This window comes from Myotis davidii, unplaced genomic scaffold (assembly GCF_000327345.1).
Source record: "Myotis davidii unplaced genomic scaffold, ASM32734v1 scaffold815, whole genome shotgun sequence".
In the NCBI taxonomy this organism is placed as follows: Eukaryota; Metazoa; Chordata; class Mammalia; order Chiroptera; family Vespertilionidae; genus Myotis; species Myotis davidii.
The window spans coordinates 403,394-422,060 of NW_006288179.1; the positions used below are offsets into that span (position 1 = coordinate 403,394).

At 50.1% G+C, this 18,667-nt stretch overlaps 1 protein-coding gene across 2 annotated transcripts in view; it reads right to left on the reverse strand.

The window, feature by feature from the left end:
- LOXHD1 (lipoxygenase homology domains 1) overlaps positions 1 to 18,667 on the reverse strand; it is a 101,430-nt gene that overhangs the window by 28,842 nt on the left and 53,921 nt on the right. The window contains exons 19-30 of one of the 2 annotated variants that reach the window (XM_015561479.1): positions 17,239 to 17,701; positions 16,604 to 16,758; positions 15,115 to 15,251; positions 12,554 to 12,726; positions 11,693 to 11,797; positions 10,484 to 10,612; positions 9,202 to 9,366; positions 6,619 to 6,800; positions 5,575 to 5,691; positions 4,674 to 4,836; positions 1,465 to 1,619; positions 9 to 218 (exon numbers count right to left, since the gene is read on the reverse strand). In XM_015561479.1, the coding sequence (XP_015416965.1) occupies positions 9 to 218; positions 1,465 to 1,619; positions 4,674 to 4,836; positions 5,575 to 5,691; positions 6,619 to 6,800; positions 9,202 to 9,366; positions 10,484 to 10,612; positions 11,693 to 11,797; positions 12,554 to 12,726; positions 15,115 to 15,251; positions 16,604 to 16,758; positions 17,239 to 17,701 (2,154 nt within the window). Of the gene's footprint in view, positions 1 to 8; positions 219 to 1,464; positions 1,620 to 4,673; positions 4,837 to 5,574; positions 5,692 to 6,618; positions 6,801 to 9,201; positions 9,367 to 10,483; positions 10,613 to 11,692; positions 11,798 to 12,553; positions 12,727 to 15,114; positions 15,252 to 16,603; positions 16,759 to 17,238; positions 17,702 to 18,667 lie in introns of those variants that run through there. The other variant, XM_015561478.1, reaches the window with a different exon arrangement.

The following is an 18,667-nucleotide window of genomic DNA, read 5'->3' on the forward strand; positions in this document are numbered from 1 at the left end:
TCCCGCACCTTCTCATAAAAGAGCCTCTCAAGTCGCCCATCCTCCTTCTTCAGGGACAGCCAGCGCCCGCACAGGAACAGGAACTCGTCCTCATTGGTGTCATTCCAGATATCCACCTTCTCCACATACCAGTCCGCAAACCACTTGGTGTTGTCATGGCGGAGCTTAATCTTGTAGATGACGCCCAAATCAGCTGCCTCAATGATGAAGGTGTCAGCCTGGGGAGTCCAGATGTGGGGGCTTGGGTGGGAGCTCCCCACCTCCCTCCACTCCAACCCCGTCCATCCAGCACCTTCCACACCCTCCAGTTGTCGAGCTAAGCAGACCTTCCCAGCTGGGGAGCCCTCCAGGCCCAAATCTCTAACCCGGAGAGCTTGGTATTCCAAGGCCTCATTTGCATGTGGCCCTGTTCTGCAGTCCAGGTCCTTTAGGAAAATCCCTGTGGGTGTTTGGAAGATGGACCCGATGAGCTGTGTGAGTAGGGGTGGGACGTCCTGGTGACTGGGCATCCTTAGTTGAGTATCAGCTTGAATTCAGGTTGGAGGCTGGAGGGTAAGAGCTGAGGACGAGGTAGAGTCCTTCTGAATGATGGGAGCGGCCTGAAATTTCCATGGGGAAGCTGGGAGGCAGTGGAGGGCCAGCCTTTAGGGTGCAGGCTCTGGTGGAGGCAAGGCTGAGGAGAGTGCAGGGGACATCATCTCGAGTGGGGGTTTAGGAGGGTTTGTGTAGGGTGTGACATAAAGCCTTCCTCTGTGCGCCTGATTATGCCTTCAGTAAAGTGACAGTACACTCGGGTAATTGGATTCTTTGGGGATTGTTCAGTGAGATGTGGAGTTCTAGGCCTTGAGTAAAGTGCAGTCAAAACACAAATTGAACGTGGCAGGTAGGAGCCTGAGGAGGAGGAGGAGGGACAGGTAACCTCGAGTGACACGCACTTTTCTTCTGAAAAAATGTGCTGAGTCACTGTGCTGAGTGTAGTCGGGAGCCCAGAGCTAAATACTACAGGATTCCTCCCTGGGACAGCCCAGGTGGTGGAAGTGACCACCTGTGGTAGGGCTGGAGGCAGGGCTGGGAAGACTCTCCAGGTGGTGGCATTAAGATGAACATGGGGGGCTGGGCCCTCCAGGCAGCCAGGGCAGGCCAGTCTTCGGGCTGAGGAATTGCAGGTGAATGTGCATGGCTGAGGGCAGGTGTGGACTCGCGCAGGCCTTGGGGCACTGGCTAGTGACTGAGTGCATTGGAGCAACAATGAGCACGCCTTATGACACAGCAATTCCACTTCCTGGGGGGACACTTTCTCAGGTGAGCAAAGATGTCTGTTGCAGGATAATTGTTACAGTGGAAAATTTGGAGCCATCCGGTGTTTAGCGCTTGGGGAACAGGGCAATAACTATGGCAGTTTCATGTGTGGGATGTTATCTGGAGAGGAGAAGGGAAGGGGGTCAACTTCGTGTGCCCTCCTACCGTCCCTCTCTCAAACTTGTTGGTGCGGTTCTCCGACTTGCCGAGGTACCGCTCCCCGGTGTCGCCCAGGTCTCCGTAGATGGTGATGTAGACCTTGGCGTCCGTTCCTGCCCCAGGAACATTTCCTGTGAAGATCTGCACCGAGTACAGCACAACTGGGCCGGCACATGGACAGAAAAACAGACAGAGGGACGGACAAAGGGGAAAAAAAGATGGCGTCACTTTAAGTTTGGGGGAACTGGAGGTTCAGGCATCTGGCCCAGGGCTCAAGGAGGAGTTAGTGTTTTCCTATTATCTGCTCAATTCCACGTGGATTCACCAGAGGGAAGTTGCCCATCTGATCTGACAAAGGTGGTTTCTAAAAGTCAAAAGATGGCCCTACCCGGTTTGGCTCAGTGGATAGTGTCAGCCTGCGCTGGTCAAGGGCATGCACCTCAGTTGCAGGCTCCTCCCTAGCAGGTGCCCTGGTGGTGTGCCTGCAGGAGGCAGCCAATCAATGTGTTTCTCTCACATCGATATTTCTCTCTGTCTTTCCCTCTCTCTTCCACTCTCTCTGAAAATCAATGGAAAATATCCTCGGGTAAAGATTAAAAAAAAATAAGACTCAAAGGATGGAGGCTTCTCCCAGCGCCCCTCAGACCATCCAACCCCTACGGCTTCTGGGGGGAAGACTCGGGAACTGCCTGCCTGTGTGCGCTTCGTAGTCTGTAGCCCCAGGATTCTTATAAGACCCTTGGAAGGGGATCCCCCTCTGTGCAGGGACTGAGATGGACTTTCTTACCAATCTTGCAAATGGGCTCAGAGCCACATTTAATTAAATTTAGAAAAGTAAGGTGATGTGAATTGCTCATAGCATGGCTATGGAACGCATACATGCCCACGCCTGGCTCCTAGTTTCCTTCATTTTCCCAGGATTCCACGGCATTTTCTCCCCTGCTCCCCTCCAACCTCTCTGGCTGCTCCCTCTTGAGCAGCATTATGGCTCCTGATCTTCTGCCTCCGTCGCCATGCCACTGTCACCTGGTCCTATCCGCTGCCCTTGGCTCTCACCCTGCAAGCCCTGGGTGCTGACTTCCATGAGGTCTACGAGTCCATATCTCCAACCCAGTGCCCTCCTGTACTCTGGGTTCACACCTCTGTCACCTAGGGCAGCGGTTGCCAACCTTTCAGTGGTCCACGGACCACCGGTTGGCAACTGCTGACCTAGGAGACACACCCACCTAGACTAGAACACAGTGACAATCTCACACCCAAACCTGAGATCATCCCCCTTGCACCCTATTTTCCAACTTCTCCCCACCCACCTGCCCTGTCTGCATAGTCACACCCAGCACTCTGCTCTCCAAACCTCGCAGGTGAGAATGGCTCTCAGAGGCCTGCCTCCCTCCCTCCCTGTCACCCTGCCCCCCATGCCCACCCCACTCAGCTCAGTGCAGAATCTGCTCAGCATTTCATGTGTTGCATCACAAATAAAATCTTCTCTTTGGTGTTTAAAAGTCAACGTTACCCAAGCCTGTCTGGTTAATACTGACATGAGTCACAGCAGGGATTTTGTCACAGTTTAAACATAACAGTTGACTCTCCTCCCCGCCCCCTTCTCCACCCCAATTTTTCTCTCCATTTGTTTCCTGGCTGTGCATCCAGCCCTGCTCCACACCCGGGCAGGACATTTTCTAGGAGCCCTTGCCCCAGAGTGGGGTGCCATGTCACCAGGAACTGTGACTAAATGCCCTCCTGCTCTCCTCTTCCACCCCCACTGCTCCAGCTAGTCTTTTGGGAAGTAGGAAAACGGATTCCACTTCTGAGTGTTGAGCAATGCGGCTGTGCAGTCAAATCTGGCTATTTCTGGATCCTCCTCCCTCCCATTCCCACCCAGGCAGCACAGCTCTCGGTGGAAAGAAGTTTCCCTAGAAACACAACCAAGCACAGAGTAGGTTTGCGCCATGCTATTAAAACAGAGCAGCCCAAGGGGCCAGTGTGATAGCTCCCCAGAGTGTCCTCTGGGTGCAAGTACAAAAGGGAATTATCCCCCAGATGCAAAAACAAAGAAAACTCAGAGAAAATAATATGAATATGGAAAGGCACATTATTGAGGCAACACTTGTTTTTATCACTAGGCAGTGGCAACTCGGATGAAAGGAAATGTTAGAGCTATTTTATATCCGTCTGGTTCCATACGGGGTCTGTAATCTTGAATTTTATTCCAGTTTCTTTTTTTTCAAGAAGGCAGTGCAACAAACATAAGCTGGATTTCCAAGGTTTTGGAGCATCTCTGATCTTGCATCAAAGATAAAACACAGAAGTATTCTTTTGTATGTGATCAGTGGAGGAAAGTCTGTTTTTTGCAGGTGAAGTTGATTTTTGACACAGCTGACCAGCGGTGCATAACATGGGGGTGGACATGGACAATGGCATCACTGGTCCAAACAGAGGTATGACTCCACCCATGTGGTCCAGGAAGAATGGGTATGTGTGAGCATGTGTGTGTGTGTGTGTGTGTGTGTGTGTGTTCACTCACAGTCACACAGTGTAGAAAGAAAGGAGCATACAAGGCTGAGGACTGAGCCTGGAGCAGTGCCACATGGCATGAGAAAGGAAAATAGCACTCAGAAAGGCAGGGAAAGAAAAAAAAATGGTGGTACCACAGCAACGGAAGAAGAACAGAGTGTGATCCGGCTGGTGCAAATCCTACCGAGATAATCACAGCCGTAGGAATGGGCCCAGTTAACTGGCACAGCAGAAGAGAAACCCATGACGTTGGATGCTCTGGGGCTGCACCCAGCCCCTGAGAACAAATACACAACAGCCCCAGTTACGGGTGACTCCAAGATGCATCGGGGTTCATTCTTGATGGGAACACCTGGATCCACCAAGAGCAGAGGGGACCAGCCCCACAGATTGTAGCCAAATAAACCAAGAGAAAAGAGAGAACAGGACCAGGATAATGCAGGCACAGGAGAACACACATCTGGATGTATCATCACCAGGAAAGGATTTGAGTACAAACCCTGCGGTGAGACTTTGAAGAATAGACCTGCCATTTATTAGCTGTGGGAACGGTGGCAGTTATGTAACCTCTGTGAGCATCAGTTGCCCCCTCCATTGAATGAAAGTAATAATAGACTCTTCCTCCTGGGTGCAAAGGCTCTGCCTGGCACAGGGCAGGTGCCCTACAAGGGAGGTGATGAGGGTGATGGCACCACACTTACTGTCCAATGGCTCCTCCACTTCCTTGTAGATTTGCCTTAAGGACCCATCTGCCATGTATTTCTCAGTGAAGATGTCAAAAGGAACCAGTTCTCGAATGGTCTTCTTGTCATCCTCCGAGGTGGCAAGCCACCGATCACAAGCGAAAGTCACGGTCTCTGTACCCTGGGGTGAGGAGGAAAGAGAAAAATTAGCACTTAATGAGGACACTGCCCACTTCAGGGGTTCATCAGCATGTCAGCACTCATGGGGACCAAAGACAAGGGTGGTGGAGGCCCATAAATAATGCAAAAGCCACAGCCCTGCCCAATTCCAACAGATCGAGTCTTACACAACCACATCAGCGGCTGGTTCTTGAAGGTTGGAGCTCCCAGAGTCACTGAAAATTAAATATCTGAACCCCATCCCGGAGACTCAGAATCAAAGGGTAAGGGGAGGAGTGTGTATTTTTATCCATTGAGCCAAACCAGTTAGGGCGTGGGGGGTGTGTATTTTTAAATTTCTACCAAGTCACTCATATCCATAGCTATGATTGCATCCTGGGTTTAGAATTCTGTCGTTTCAGAATCTTTTCCAAGTTGTTCAGATGGATTGCTGTCTGTGGGTTGACCTTGAGTGGCAGGAAGGGCAGTCTTGGTCACTCGGCAATAACATGACCTTGGGATGGGGAGCAGAGACTGGCTGCCCAGACCCTCCTCCTTGACGCCTAAAGCAATTTCTAAAAGATTCCACCTGAGCCCTCAGCTAGTTTCTGCACTCGAAGTGAACTGAGGGAATTTTTTTCAGAAGAGTTTATCTTAACTTAATAAGGCTGCAGGTTCTTATAATGAATCTTCCTGCAATCTCTTCTGGAAAGGGGAAAAAACAACAACAAACAGCAGGACAGATCAACCAGAAACTCACATCTTTATCTGGGAGGAGCCTGCGGATTTCCACATAGGAACAGTGCCACCCAGGATTTATGCCTGTGTTATCATGGCCAATCCGGATTTTTTCAATGACTTCCCCCACGTCTTCTAGCTTTGGAAAGGAGAAAACACACCAGATGTTGGCTGACAGGTCCAAGAAAGTACAACCCAAGCAAAATCCTGCCTCCCAGGGCACCAGCCTTGAGTTCTTTTGAACTTCCAGGGCTCACTTTCCCCCAGTACATCCCCACTGCCCACCCCAAGCCAGCCCCCACTCTCCTCTACACATGCCCTGTTCATGCTCCCCTTACCCTCGCCCCACTTAAAAGCAGCCTAGTCTTAGTTCAATCACCTTCATCCTGTCAACCTCTGGGAGGCTGCCCCCTCTTTTCATGGTGGAGCCCATCTCCTTGCCTGTCATTTCTTATCATTGTAGCAGCTCATTTCCTGCCTGAGAACTTGACTTGGGTATCAGAAGGTGAGTTCTGGTTCTACCCATGCCCTGTCTTGCCAGCCTGACCTTCTCCTTGGCTCCCCAAGATTCCCCTCCCCCTTTAGTCATTCATCTTCTATATCCCTCAAATTCCAGTCCCTTAGATTTTACATTTTCTTGCCACAGGGCCCTTGCACATGCTTTCCCTGCCCCTCCCTCTCGTCTTCTTTACATAAATCAGTGTCTGCTCTACCTCATCATTCAGGTCTTAGCTCAAGGATCACTTCCTCAGGGAAGCCCCCTGACCACCACCAGAAAATCTGATGTCTTCCTGATAGGTTCTTACAGCCCCCCGCCCCACCTGGCACCCCAACCCAAAGCCTTTGATCCTGACACCAGTTCTGAGGGATAGGACAAGGCTCACCCGTCTCCCAGATTCTTGGATGTATTGACACCAAGAGAGGTTGATGAGCTGCCCATCTTTCTCTCTAACAGCAGCCCGTCAGACATGCCTACCTCTGAGTGCAGGGCTCCATCTACTCGCTGGTCTTCTGGGCCCACCTCACCCCCCAGGCCTGGCTCCCCAAGCCTGCTGAGCCCTCATACCTCCATAATGAAGCGGGAGGCAGACTTCCTCTCAAAGAACATCTTCTGCTCCCGCTTGTTGGTGCACAGGTTTCTCTGCTCGGTGCACAGGCCATCACAGCCATAAATGACGATGAAGACATTGGCGTTTGTCCCGGCGGCAAAGACATCGCTGGTGTAGATGGTGATCTCGTAAGGGACAACTAGGGGAAAGCCAGAGGGAAAGTGAGAATAGAAAACAAACACAGGCAAGGTCAAGTTCTTCACAGCACCACTGCCCCAGACCACCTCCCAAGAGATGCTGCTGCCCAGGGACCTGACCTTCATGTGCTATTTCACAGTGACGTAACATTGTTTTGGTGGCATTTTAATTTATCACATCCAATATAATAAAAGCGTAATAGGCTAAGTGTTTGACCGTTCGACTGTTCTATGATACACACTGACCACCAGGGGGCAGACACTCCGACCAGTAGGTTAGCTTGCTGCTGGGGTCCGGCCAATTGGGACTGGGCAAGATAGGCCGGACATGCCCTGGAGCCCTCCTGCGGTCCCTTCCCAGCCTGATCATGCACCGATGGGGTCCCTCAGCCTTGCCTGGGCTCTCTTGCAATCCAGGACCCATTGGGGATGTCGGATAGCTGACAGACCAAGGAACCCCACCGGTGCACAAATCTGTGCACTGGGCCTCTAGTTTCTATATAAATATGTATGTTTACTATGGGTCACATTGAAAACCCAGAGAAGAGTTCAAGAGGAAATGTACCCTATCCTATGATCTTGACCTTGAAAGGAGTCGCTTTAGAAGTCACCCCCTCACAGGTGGCACAGCCTTCTCCAGAGGAGGAATTTGCTTTTCATTTATTGTCATGGTTACCTTGCTGTGAAACTATAGTAATAATATTTTTAATAGTAATCATTATCGTTCGCTGAGTAAGTATTAAGCATTTTATATTCCTTATCTCATGTCACCTTCAGAGTGACCCTGTGGAGTAGGTATTGTTGTACTGAATTTTACAAATGAGAAAATCAAGGCCCAGGGAGGTGAAGCAACTACTCCCAGGTCACCATATGGCCGGTCAGTGGTGGAACTTGAACTTGAACCCAGAAATGTCCGACCTCCCCCCTGAAGCCTATGAGGTCAGGCATGACAACAGCTCCCTTCTTCATTGATATGCCTCTACCGTGTGGTTTCACGCGTATTGGCAGCCTTGATGAACCGCCCTGGGTCCTTCCAGGCCCCAATGAGGATGCCTGGGCCCTGTTCCCACCATTCCTGAGCCACGGCCCTCCAGCCCCTGGAGCTCCTGGCTTTGGGCCCCAGGACATTCCCTATCAGGGCAGTGGGTTCTGGGCAGCAGACTCCTCCTTATGTCCCCACCTGGGGAGAGCTGCACTTTGAAGGGGCCTCCATAGCTCATCGGTCTATAAGTCAAGTCTTTCCTGCCCTTTTCCCCCCTTTTTGACAAATGTGAATGCAGGACAAAGGGCAGATGGCTCAATTTTAATATTAGGCTCGAACTGAATGTATTCAAGGTCAGGCCATGCAAATTCTTCTTTTATTCTTTTCTGTAAAGAGCAAGGCCTGTCCTAGGCTCAAAGGGAGGAATGAGCACTTCTGTCCTGAAGGTTCCCACCCAACGCTGCCGCCAGCTGTGTGCATCTGCCGGGCGGTGTGTCTGTCTAGGCTGCAGGCCAGTCCTGGGGCAGAGGCTGGACCTAGAATTTGCTTTGTATATGCAAGGACTTTACTAGAAGAAAATGTCACTTTATTTTAGGCTTTAGACTGGGAAGCATTTTGACGATCTGACCATTGCCAGTTTAATTGCTGTAGGCAAAAGATTTTTTGAAAACCTTTTTGATAACTGATTTATACTAAGTATGAGTGCCTGGAGGGAAATATTTTAATACAGCTAATTATTTGATTTAAAAAATTGTACTCTCTGGGTTTAGTTCAGATTTTAGAATATTCAGACAGTTTTTAAAAGTTTGGTTGACTTCAGTTTGAGTTCCAGTACCTAGTATTTACCTATATGCATAGAAATATTTAATGCATACTTTCTGATGATGATAGAGGAGCAAAGTGTCAAAACTTCACCCAATTATTTCCCTTCCTTTCTTCCTTTAGTGGTACAAGAAATTACATTTACCTTCTTTTTGACTTGTCCCCAATCAGGATAAAATCTTATAGTGGTGACTCTCCAGCATGTAATGTCTGGAATGGGGACAGGTGATGGGGCTGATGACAATAACTCACAGTTACACCTTTATCATTCTTCCTTTGGGGGTCTTACAACCATCCTGCTCTAATATCTCTGTTTTGGCAGATGCGGAAGCTGAGCTCCAGAAAGGTCAGGCTCTCTACCTGTTCTCACCAGCCAGTTTGGTGTGGAGTTTGGAATAAGTCCCATATTTTCTTTCCTGGGTCCAGGGCTCAGCCCACAGCCTTCACAGGACCCAGAGAGTTTGGAAAAGGAGCAAGAGACCCAGTCCCCCAGGTCAGCCTGGGCCAGAGTGGACACTGGAGGAGGGGTTGGAACTGAGTTGTGAGGGTGGGTGATGGGATCTGGAAACAGGGCCAGACTTGCTGTGTGTGGTTCCTACATGGCGTGTACAGCCTCGTCTGAAGCTCCTCGTGGAAGAGGTCCCTGACGATGGCACCATCTTCTTCATTCTTGTCTAGCCAGAGGCCGCAGGGGAACGTCATGCACTTTCCAAGAGACGGGGCGTCCACCTCTACCCACTCTACAAACCAGCCTGGAGCCTTGCCTGGAGGGAGGGAGAGGAGACACAGAACCCATCAAGGACTTTGATATGGTCGTTTCCTATCGGTAATGTCAGGGACTCCACGCGTCCTTCCCTACTCATTGGCTGACGCCTACAGCTCCAGCATGAACGGGTCGTCTCTTGCGCACAGCATTGCTAAAATGATGCCTATAAAAACACATACCCAGCTGGACTGGATCACACTCCGGGCTGCTGTCAGTGGCATTAGCAAGAGCAAAGGAGCATGGAGAAGAGATGGCAGGAGGGCAGAGTCTGAGGGGAGGGAAGCAAGGACACTGTCGAGGGTGGAAGGCACTCCAAACAGGGAACCCAGAGGTGCCAGAAAGAGACTGTGTTAATTTCACCCCATGGCAGCTCCCTGGCCTCAGTTTGTGATTCACGAAGAGAAGGGAAATCAGTGAAGGATCAATGTTTCTTCCTGGGAAAAGGAGTGCTCAGGCTTAACAAAGGCCATAGCAGCCAAACAGAGAACCCAGCCCTCAGCCCCAGGGGCTAAGAGGAGGGCCTCCTTCTGTGGGCTTAGAAGACATGGTTTGAAGACCAAGTAAATGGGTCCAATTTTACTGAGAAAGAACAAACTTGGGCACATCCTTTACTAGTAGTGTCAGCGGCTTCCAGAAAGAATTGGCTAGATCAGTGGTTCTCAGACTGGGGTCCCCAGACCAGCAGCCTCAGCATCACATGTGAGAAATATGAACCCTTGGACCCTACCCAGACCTGCTGATTCAAAGACTCTGTGGATAGGACCTAGAAATCTGTGTTTTAATAAGTCCTCCAGGTGGTTCTGATACACACTCAAATTTCAGAGCCACTGAGCTAGATTGGGGATTCTCAAATCTGACTGCACATAAAAATTACTGGGGGTGGGGGTTTAAGGAAAGTATTTTAAATCATCAGTGTCCAGACCCCACCCCAGACTAATTAGATCAGAATCCTGCATGCAGCCAGGGCTCCACTGGGCTGCAAGGATTTAGGAAGTTGTGTAATTATAAAAGGCAGATAACATCCAAATTTCCCCCAGATTCTTTCCCAGACACATACTGGGACCTGTCTGTGGTCCCTAAGTTCTTAGCAGGGAGCAGAGGGAGGGAAACCAGACCTGAGTTGTCATGGCCGATCCTGACTCTCCATAGATCTCCCAGGTCCAGCGCTTCCACTGTGAAGACATCGATGCTGTCCCTCTCAAACGGGTTGCTATTGGTCTTGGAGGATTTCAGGAGGGCCATTCCTGTCAACCAAATGACCTCAACATGACTGGCTGGCCCTGAGACCTTTCAAACCTAGTCTGCCCAACCATTTTAGTCTTTCCTCATAATGACCAACTTTTGAATTTTCATCAGCTTTAGACTGTGCAAGTACCAACCACTGGGCACCTTTGAAATATTTTATTTTGGTGGGTATCTCTTTATTGAGCTTCCCAATAACCCTCTGAGGTATGTATGTTTGCTTCCAGTTTGTATTTAAAGAAAAGGAGACACACCCACAGGCCAGGTGCCTTATCTGAGATCACCCAGGAGAAAGTGATGGGGCCTTAAGTCAATGGCTGCTCTGCTTCCATACCCCTCACGTCTCCACACCTGGGGAGAAGCCAGTGAGAAAGCCACCTTCCCCATGTTCCCTGGGGAAACAGGGGCTCCCCTGAAGGGCGGGGCATGTGGAAGGCATGGCTTCCAATGCCCCCCACCAACCATCTCACATATGCAATCTGTCTTGGGACTTGGTTGTGGCATCAGTCTGAAATCTGAGGTGGTCTCAATAACATCGCCATCCCCTCCAGCCTCAGCATGTACCACATTGTCTTCAAGTTCCTTTACCCCTGTAAGTCCCAGCTCTGAGCCCTCTCCAGGTAGAAAGTCTGATATTCGCAGACTCTTAACAGACAGACCTTGGTCCAATGCCTGGTTTTGCCACTTAACATCTGGGCGGCTTTGGGCAAATGGTTTAATTTTCTGAGGTTTGGTTTCCTCAAATGTCAAAAGGGGTGGATGGGGGATTATTAATCAACAGGGATAACGTTTCAGATTAGTGAGATTAATAAATTCTAGAGATACAACACATACCGATAGCCAACAATAATGTATTGCACATACAAAGTTTAAGAGGATAGATCTCATGCTAAGTGTTCTTCCCATGATAAAATACAATAAAATGATAAAGGGAGAATTCTTAAAAGGGATTTTTTTTAAAAAAAAAAAAAAGAGAGAGGGGGAGCGAGGGAGGACCAGGATTTCCTTGGAACATTCTGCTGAGTCTTCCAGTCTCTCTGGGGATAATGTGGGTGAACCTCAGACCTGCACTGTTTTCTTACCAGTGTCGTCTTGTGTACCAAAGAGCGTGATGAAGACATTGGCATCTGTGCCTGCATTCTTCTTGTCCCCAGTCTTTATGGTCACTTGGAATGTGGTAGATTTATCTGCAGGGGAGGAGTGTGGAGAAGTGAGTGGCAGATGGCTCCTCCCCTGCAGGAAGGAGAGAGAAACATACTGAATGTGTTTCTATGTTCATGTTGACCATTCCTATGAAGCACTGTGCTTGCAGGATGTGTTGCTCTGCAGTTGCCTTTAGTCTGGAAATATCCTGAAGGCAGAGATGAGGTCTCCTTTACCTCCAACTCACACTGGAAGCCCTCAACCAATAGAGTTGTAGGATGCTTAGGGGAGACTTGGGTGACTGTGAGGGTCAGAGGCTCATCATCCAGAAACCTTAGTCTGACTCCGCCAGGTTTAGAAGACTTTTGGGAATTTGGGTTGCAAGGGAGGGAGCACAAACACCACAGAACTCTTGAAAGTTCATTCTTTTTCTTGACAAAAATGTATTAAGGGCCTCTAATGTGCCTGGAAGGGAGAATACAAGGCCAAGTCAGAACAAGCTCTTCTGTTCTTTCTATTCTATTCTATTCTATTCTATTCTACCCTACCTTATCCTATCATAATCTATTTCATTCCATACCTTTTTTCTGTACATACCCAGGTTTATGCTGGACATGTATGATATGCTCACCCACCTCCCCATTCTTGCCATGGAAGAATGAGAGGGCAGTACAGATAGGGTGCCAGAGGAAGAAGTATCCAGAGTTCACAGGGGAAGGAGGGAAGATGGAGACCTAGGATGGGGCCGAGGCAAAGGGGAGGGATGCTGGAGGGAAGAAATCAGCCCTAGTTGAGGAAACCTTTCTGCTCCAGGCCCATGTTGTCGAGGGCGTTGTTTTCACCACCACCCCCACCCTCCTCGTCCTCCTCGCTCGGCGGCAGCACATAGGACTCATCCACTGACAACAGCTCCCTGGACACCTGGCCATCATCCTCCTCCACTGACAGCCAGCGTTGGCATGGGAAGTAGTACCTGTAGGGGTGGGGAATGAGGAGAGGTTGGGAATATCTCCGTGGAAAGGTCTCATGAAGGAGTAGTCATGGGCTGAGAAATTAGAGACCCTCTGTGGGGAGCCCAAATGCTCCCCTGTCTGCCCTCCACGACATTGCCCCCATCCTACCTAGTCTAGTAATCACCCCAGCAGTGTCACTTGCCCTTTGCAGAGAACAAATGTGGGGATGAGTCTCCAGACAACCCATTAAAAATGCTGTGTTGCAGAGCCTGGGGCACAGCTGACCCTCAATCAGGGTCATACTGGAGGCATCTAGTGAAGAGGGGCTCCTGGGGACTGTTCCAACCCTTTCTGGAGCTAATCTGTTAGCCAGACTACTTTAGCAGAGAGGGTTGCACACGGAGCTCTTACTGTGGCTTCAATACAAGGAAATGAAGACATATAAACACACAACAGGAAAGGAGGGTGAGGAAGAGGAGGCAATGAGTGGAGCAAGGAGTGGAGAAAGGAGGGAAGAAGGATGGGGAGGAAGAGAGATGAGTAATGAGGGGATTCCGTTCCCAAGAGTGATAAAACTAAAATACCTGGTTGTAAACTTAACAGGAATGTGTAGCAGCTGTGTGTAGAAAATTGTAAAGCATTACTGAGATACCTAAGGAAACTCTTGGGTAAATGGAAATGTGTACCTTGCGGGTGGCACTTAATACTTTAAATATGCAGTTCCCCACACAGACATTTAATGGCATAACAATCAAAATTCCAATAGTTTTTTTCAAATCACATAATGTCTTAATTTGAAAAGGTAAGACTAGATAATATTTTTGAAGAATAATGAAAGAGACCAAGTAGTGACAGATATTAAAAAGAGATTATAAAGCTACAATAATTTAAAAATTGTTGGGCTGGCCCAGAAATGCTAAATCAATGGAACAGATTTAACTGGCCCTAACAGAGCTGCAAGGGGAAGCAACAATGTTCATAGTTTGTCCCTGTCCCTACATTTTCTGCAACACTTATCTTTTTCAGCTTAAGTGCCTTAGATTTTCAGAACATCTGGAGAAGTAAGCTGGGCTGGCATCATTAAGCCCATTTATCCAACAAGCAAATGAAAGGCCATGAGGATGGAGCAACTTGTTCAGGGTAACCTGGCCAGTTCCTGGCAGAGGACCTACCCCAGGTCAGGACCCTGGATCCCACCATGGGGTTGTCTAATGGCTCTTTGGCACCATCACAACGGCCTCATAGAAATCCATGATGTCAGGCCATGTGAGAGCTGTGCCTCAGTGTTCCCATCTGGAGCAATCTCTGGGGCTGGTGGGGCAGGAAGGGGGTGGGAAGAGGGGTGAGCCTCCTCACCCCCTACCCTGCATAGAGAAAAGCCAGGAAGAGAACATGCTCCCAGAGACACCAGGCTAAAGGCCAGGAAGTTGTTTACATTACAAATATGTTTTTATTGGGTGTCCGCTACATCCCAGGCACTGGCAGGCCCTGGGCAGCAACAACACCCCCTTAGGATCTTTCTTGCTTTCCCCTCTGCCTCTCCCCTGCCTCCAGCACATCCCAAAAGGCAATGGGGTCTATTGCTAGAAATACTGCATAGCACATTCATCACTGATGGTCTGGAGTCCTGGTCCTGGTTCTGGCACAATTAGATTCTGGGGCTACAGTTGTATTTCCCTTGGGGGTGATCCTTCACCTGTCGGGAGGAAAGTGCCCCCTTTCCAACCTAGCTCCCAGTGGGCCTGTGGGCCAAAGCTGCCCACCGCTTGCTGATGTACATTCCACACACTAAGCATGATTTTAGATTTTTAAATGGTTGGGGGGAAATCTAAAGAACAATGATATTTTGCAACATGTGAAAATGACATGACATTCCAGTGTCAATGTCCATAAGCTTTACTGGAGCACAGCCACAGCCCCTCATTTAGGAATCATCTACAGCTGCCTTCCTCCTGCAAAGGTCAGGCAGGTGTGACAGAGACCAAGCCTAAAATATTTACTATCTGGCCTTTATAGGTGGCCTAGAACATTAGAACAATGTACTGGAAGTCGCTTTATACCCGGAGAGACATATAGGTGACTAAGTCTGGCCATGGAGCGTGGGCCAGTGATGGTCTGGCAGGGAAGGAAAACCCAACTTTCTGAGTTGATGGACCTCAAGAACTGGATTGGATGTTCTATCAGACTGCTACCTGAGATGGCAAGGGACTCAGGGGGCTGCCCAATGAGAGGGAAGGGAGGGAGGCAATGCCCATCTAGCCAGTTACATGGACCAAACCTACATTACAGCCCCCCGCCCCCACTACCTCCGCCCTCAGGCATCACAGCCACCCCACCCTCAGCCCTCAGCCCAAGACTATCTTAGTGGCAAGCATGACCTGTCCTCCTTCCCCTCCAGCCCCACTCACGTGGTCTCATTGTTCATGTCGGTTATGTCTACTCTGTCCAAGAACCATCCTGCTTTGCTGCCGCCTGCGTTGTCATGGCCAATCCGAATCTTAGTCAGGGGCCCCAGGTCAATGGCACTGACGGTGAAAGTGTCTGTCTGAAAAGGGCCAGAGTAGCACTCAGAGGGTGGTACCCTCTCCACCTTGCATCAGCTTCACCCTCCCGGGATCTGAGGCTGTTGTGAGACCCAAACCAGGAAGAGACACATGGATTTTATGTTGTGGGATATATGTTTTGGGCAGGAGGGCGAACTGCTGCTTGGATATGTGCTATGTGTGTACATGTGTGCATAAACTCCTTCAGCCACACATTTTAATTAAGACCTTCTCGGAGCTAAAGTGTAAATCCAAAGTGATTTCCAGAAACAGAAGTACTGGACTTGCTCACTATTGAGGTGGGAAGATGGAATGTGGACGAGTGTATGTATACGCACAGGGAGAAGCAGGAAACAGATGAGTGAATAGGGTCTTCTTAGCTATCACTTTTTAAACTCTTTAATCCCAGATCATAGTGGCTATAATTTTTTTTCAAGAAAAGTACTGAGACAGAAATAAACCATGATCCTTAAGTCATGGGAAGGGAGAAAGACCAGGGCTCTCTGAAATAAATCAGTGATGAGTCCAAAAGTATTTTAATGAATTTGATTTCTTTCTTTCCTTCTCTGCGTGGATGAAGGAACCTGGCTTAGAATGGGAAAGGTGATGTGAGGGACAGTCTTCTAGCCAGAGGATATTGTGCAATTTCTAAGGACAAAGGAGACAGCTGTATTTTTCATGTTTTCCCACTATACAAGGAAGGGGAGTGCATTTCTTTCAATGCTAAAAGTTTTTGTGGCTTCAGGATATAGTTCTCAGCCTGTCTTTCAAGGCCCTCATTCCCCCACCCCCTAAGTTGGTTTCATCAAGCTTCCCAGAGGCAGTGCCCACCACGGCTCAGCCTTAACCACAGCCCTGCAGGAAGATTCAGTATCCTCAACCTGGCCTCCACATCTCTACCCACATCTTTGTCATGAGGTCCTGTCTTCGGAGAGCACCTCTCACTGACATCTTTGCACATCTGTGCCATACTCATCTACCAAGTCTGTTTATATCTCTCTCTGTCCCTCAAAGCACTATCTTATGGTCACACTTCCTTCCTGAACCCGTGCTCCATCCACTTAGCACTGAGTGTCTGCTACCCATGCTATCTCCAGTGAGTTCCTGTGGGGTCATGGAGCTGGCCCCCCACCTGTGCCTTTCTTATGTTCCCCATCGAAAGCATTGGTTCTTACAGAGGAGGCACTTCCACAACACCTGGTTGGGCTGAACAATGCTCACTGCTGGACCTAGCAGCTACTGGGGGCGGGGGGTGGGGAGTGGTGGGGTTGGGGAGAGGCCTTGGGAACCACCAGAGGGCTCCCTCTGTCTGAGTCCCAATCACCCACCCAATGGCCAGAAGACTATACCATACCTGCCCGGGCTGAAACTTGCTGGACTTGTCTGAATTCCTCAGAGGACGCTCCCCTGTGTCCCCGTACTCCTCGCCATAGATGGTCAGGAAGACGTTGGCACTGGTGCCAGCCTTGGGTACATTCCCTGTGATAACCTGGACCTGGTAGGTGTTGGCTGGAGACAGAGAAAGACACAGCATTGCGGACACATGGGCCTCTGAGTGGGCCTGAGGATCAGTCTCTTGGATCCAGGTAGATGGTGGGAGCTAGATGTGTCTACAGATACCTCCACATCTACACTAACCTGGAACGAAATCTGCCCTTCCTCTCTCCACCCAAGACTTTTTTTTTTCTTTTCTATATATCTCAAGAAGTCATAGTCTCGGGAAAATTCACCCTGAGCAGCCCTCCTACTTTATGTCCCCAACACGGAGTTATATCAGGGCTCCTCTAAGTCAACCACTCCTGAGAGCCCTGGGACAAAAGCAATGCTAACCCCAGATGGGAACCGTCCATGGTGGCATTTAAGACACATGTCAGGAGAGCTCTTTGGGTGCCCACCTATGGGGCTCCCATGTGAGAGGAGAGCTAGGCACCTCCCCCTCCCTGGGCTCCCTTGGGGGCGGGGGGCTGTCTGACCCCTGCTCAGGCTTACGCTCAGGACCCGACCGACCGGAAGGCGCCAGCTCCACGACAATTTCATTGTCCTCCTTGCCCCTGGCCAGCCAGCGGTTGACATCGAACTTGTACTCCTCAATCACCTCCTGCATCCCCGGCCCGAACTCCTCCTCTTCCTCCTCCTCCTCAGATGACTCCTCCTCCTCCTCTTCAGACGAGGACTCCTCCGACGAGGACTCCTCCCCCTCATCCTCCTCGTCACTGCCCTTCTTCTTCTTCTTCTTCCTCTGCAGCTTGGCCTTCAGCCGCTCCTTCTTGAGCAGCTGCCGCAGCTTGTCCTCCTCCTTCTTCTTCCGGGCCTCCTCCTCGGGGGTGAGCTCCACCTCCTGCACCAGCAGGTGCCGCAGCCACAGCATGTCCACGAACCATCCGGGCGAGAAGCCCTCGCCCGTGTGCCCCAGTCGGATCTTGAAGACCTCCCCGACGTCAACTGCCTCCAGCTGTGCAAAGAGGGGAGCAGTGGTGGGGGGGCCCTGGTGTCCTCCCACTTCCCATGCAGAGCCAGGCACAGGCTTGGTGCAGAGTCACAGATGAGAGTCCCAGGCTTCAAAGCTCAGAGCTTCCACCAGCTCCCTCTGTCCTACACACCAGCCTGTTACTCTGCCCACCTTAGAGGACCTCTCGCAAGCCCCACCCTCCACCCAGACGTATTTCTTTCTAAACCCCTGTGATGATCAAGATGATCTCCCTGCTTCTTCTCTCTCTTCTCTCCTTTTCCTTTCTCTCTCTCTCTCTCTCTCTCATACTTTTTTTGCTCATGTGGGCTATTCTCGATCCCCATCTCACTCCCTCCCTCCCTCCCCCCTACTTAGGGGATGGGCTCTGAATCTGCTTAGTCCCTTCCTCAGCACCTTGGATCTCTTCAGTGTTTCCCAGGTCACAGTGTCCAGGTGATCAACCTGCCCAGGGAGGCCCACTTCTGGTCCCCTCTCCCCACCTGTCAGCCACCTGTGATGCATCTGCCTCACCCAGCCGGTCGGTCTGCATCCAGAAGATGTACCGATCTGTCATATCTCCATGACTGGTCAGTTTCCCAAACACTTTCCCTGACATGGACTATTTTGATCCTTCCAGGGACTGTGAAGCAGGCCAGGCAGGCATTATAAAGCTAGGTTTGAACTGGTGGAAAATCTGAGGCTCAGAGAGACCCGAGGCTAGGGCGGCTGCCTCTTCAGCAGTGCATGGAGGGGCTGGACTCAGTGAGCCCATCCAGCACTAGCGTTCTGTGCACCCAAGGACTAGCTGCAAGTCTGAAGAAGTTGAACTAGAAATACCAGGCTCAGCTGGGAGTGAGGGTGAGCCCTGGCCCAGCCCAGTCAGGACCTTCTCTACTGGGCACTGGGTTAGGACTTTTGCTAAAGGCTCAGCTGCTTGTGTCACACAAACACACAGAAAACCAGTCTGAT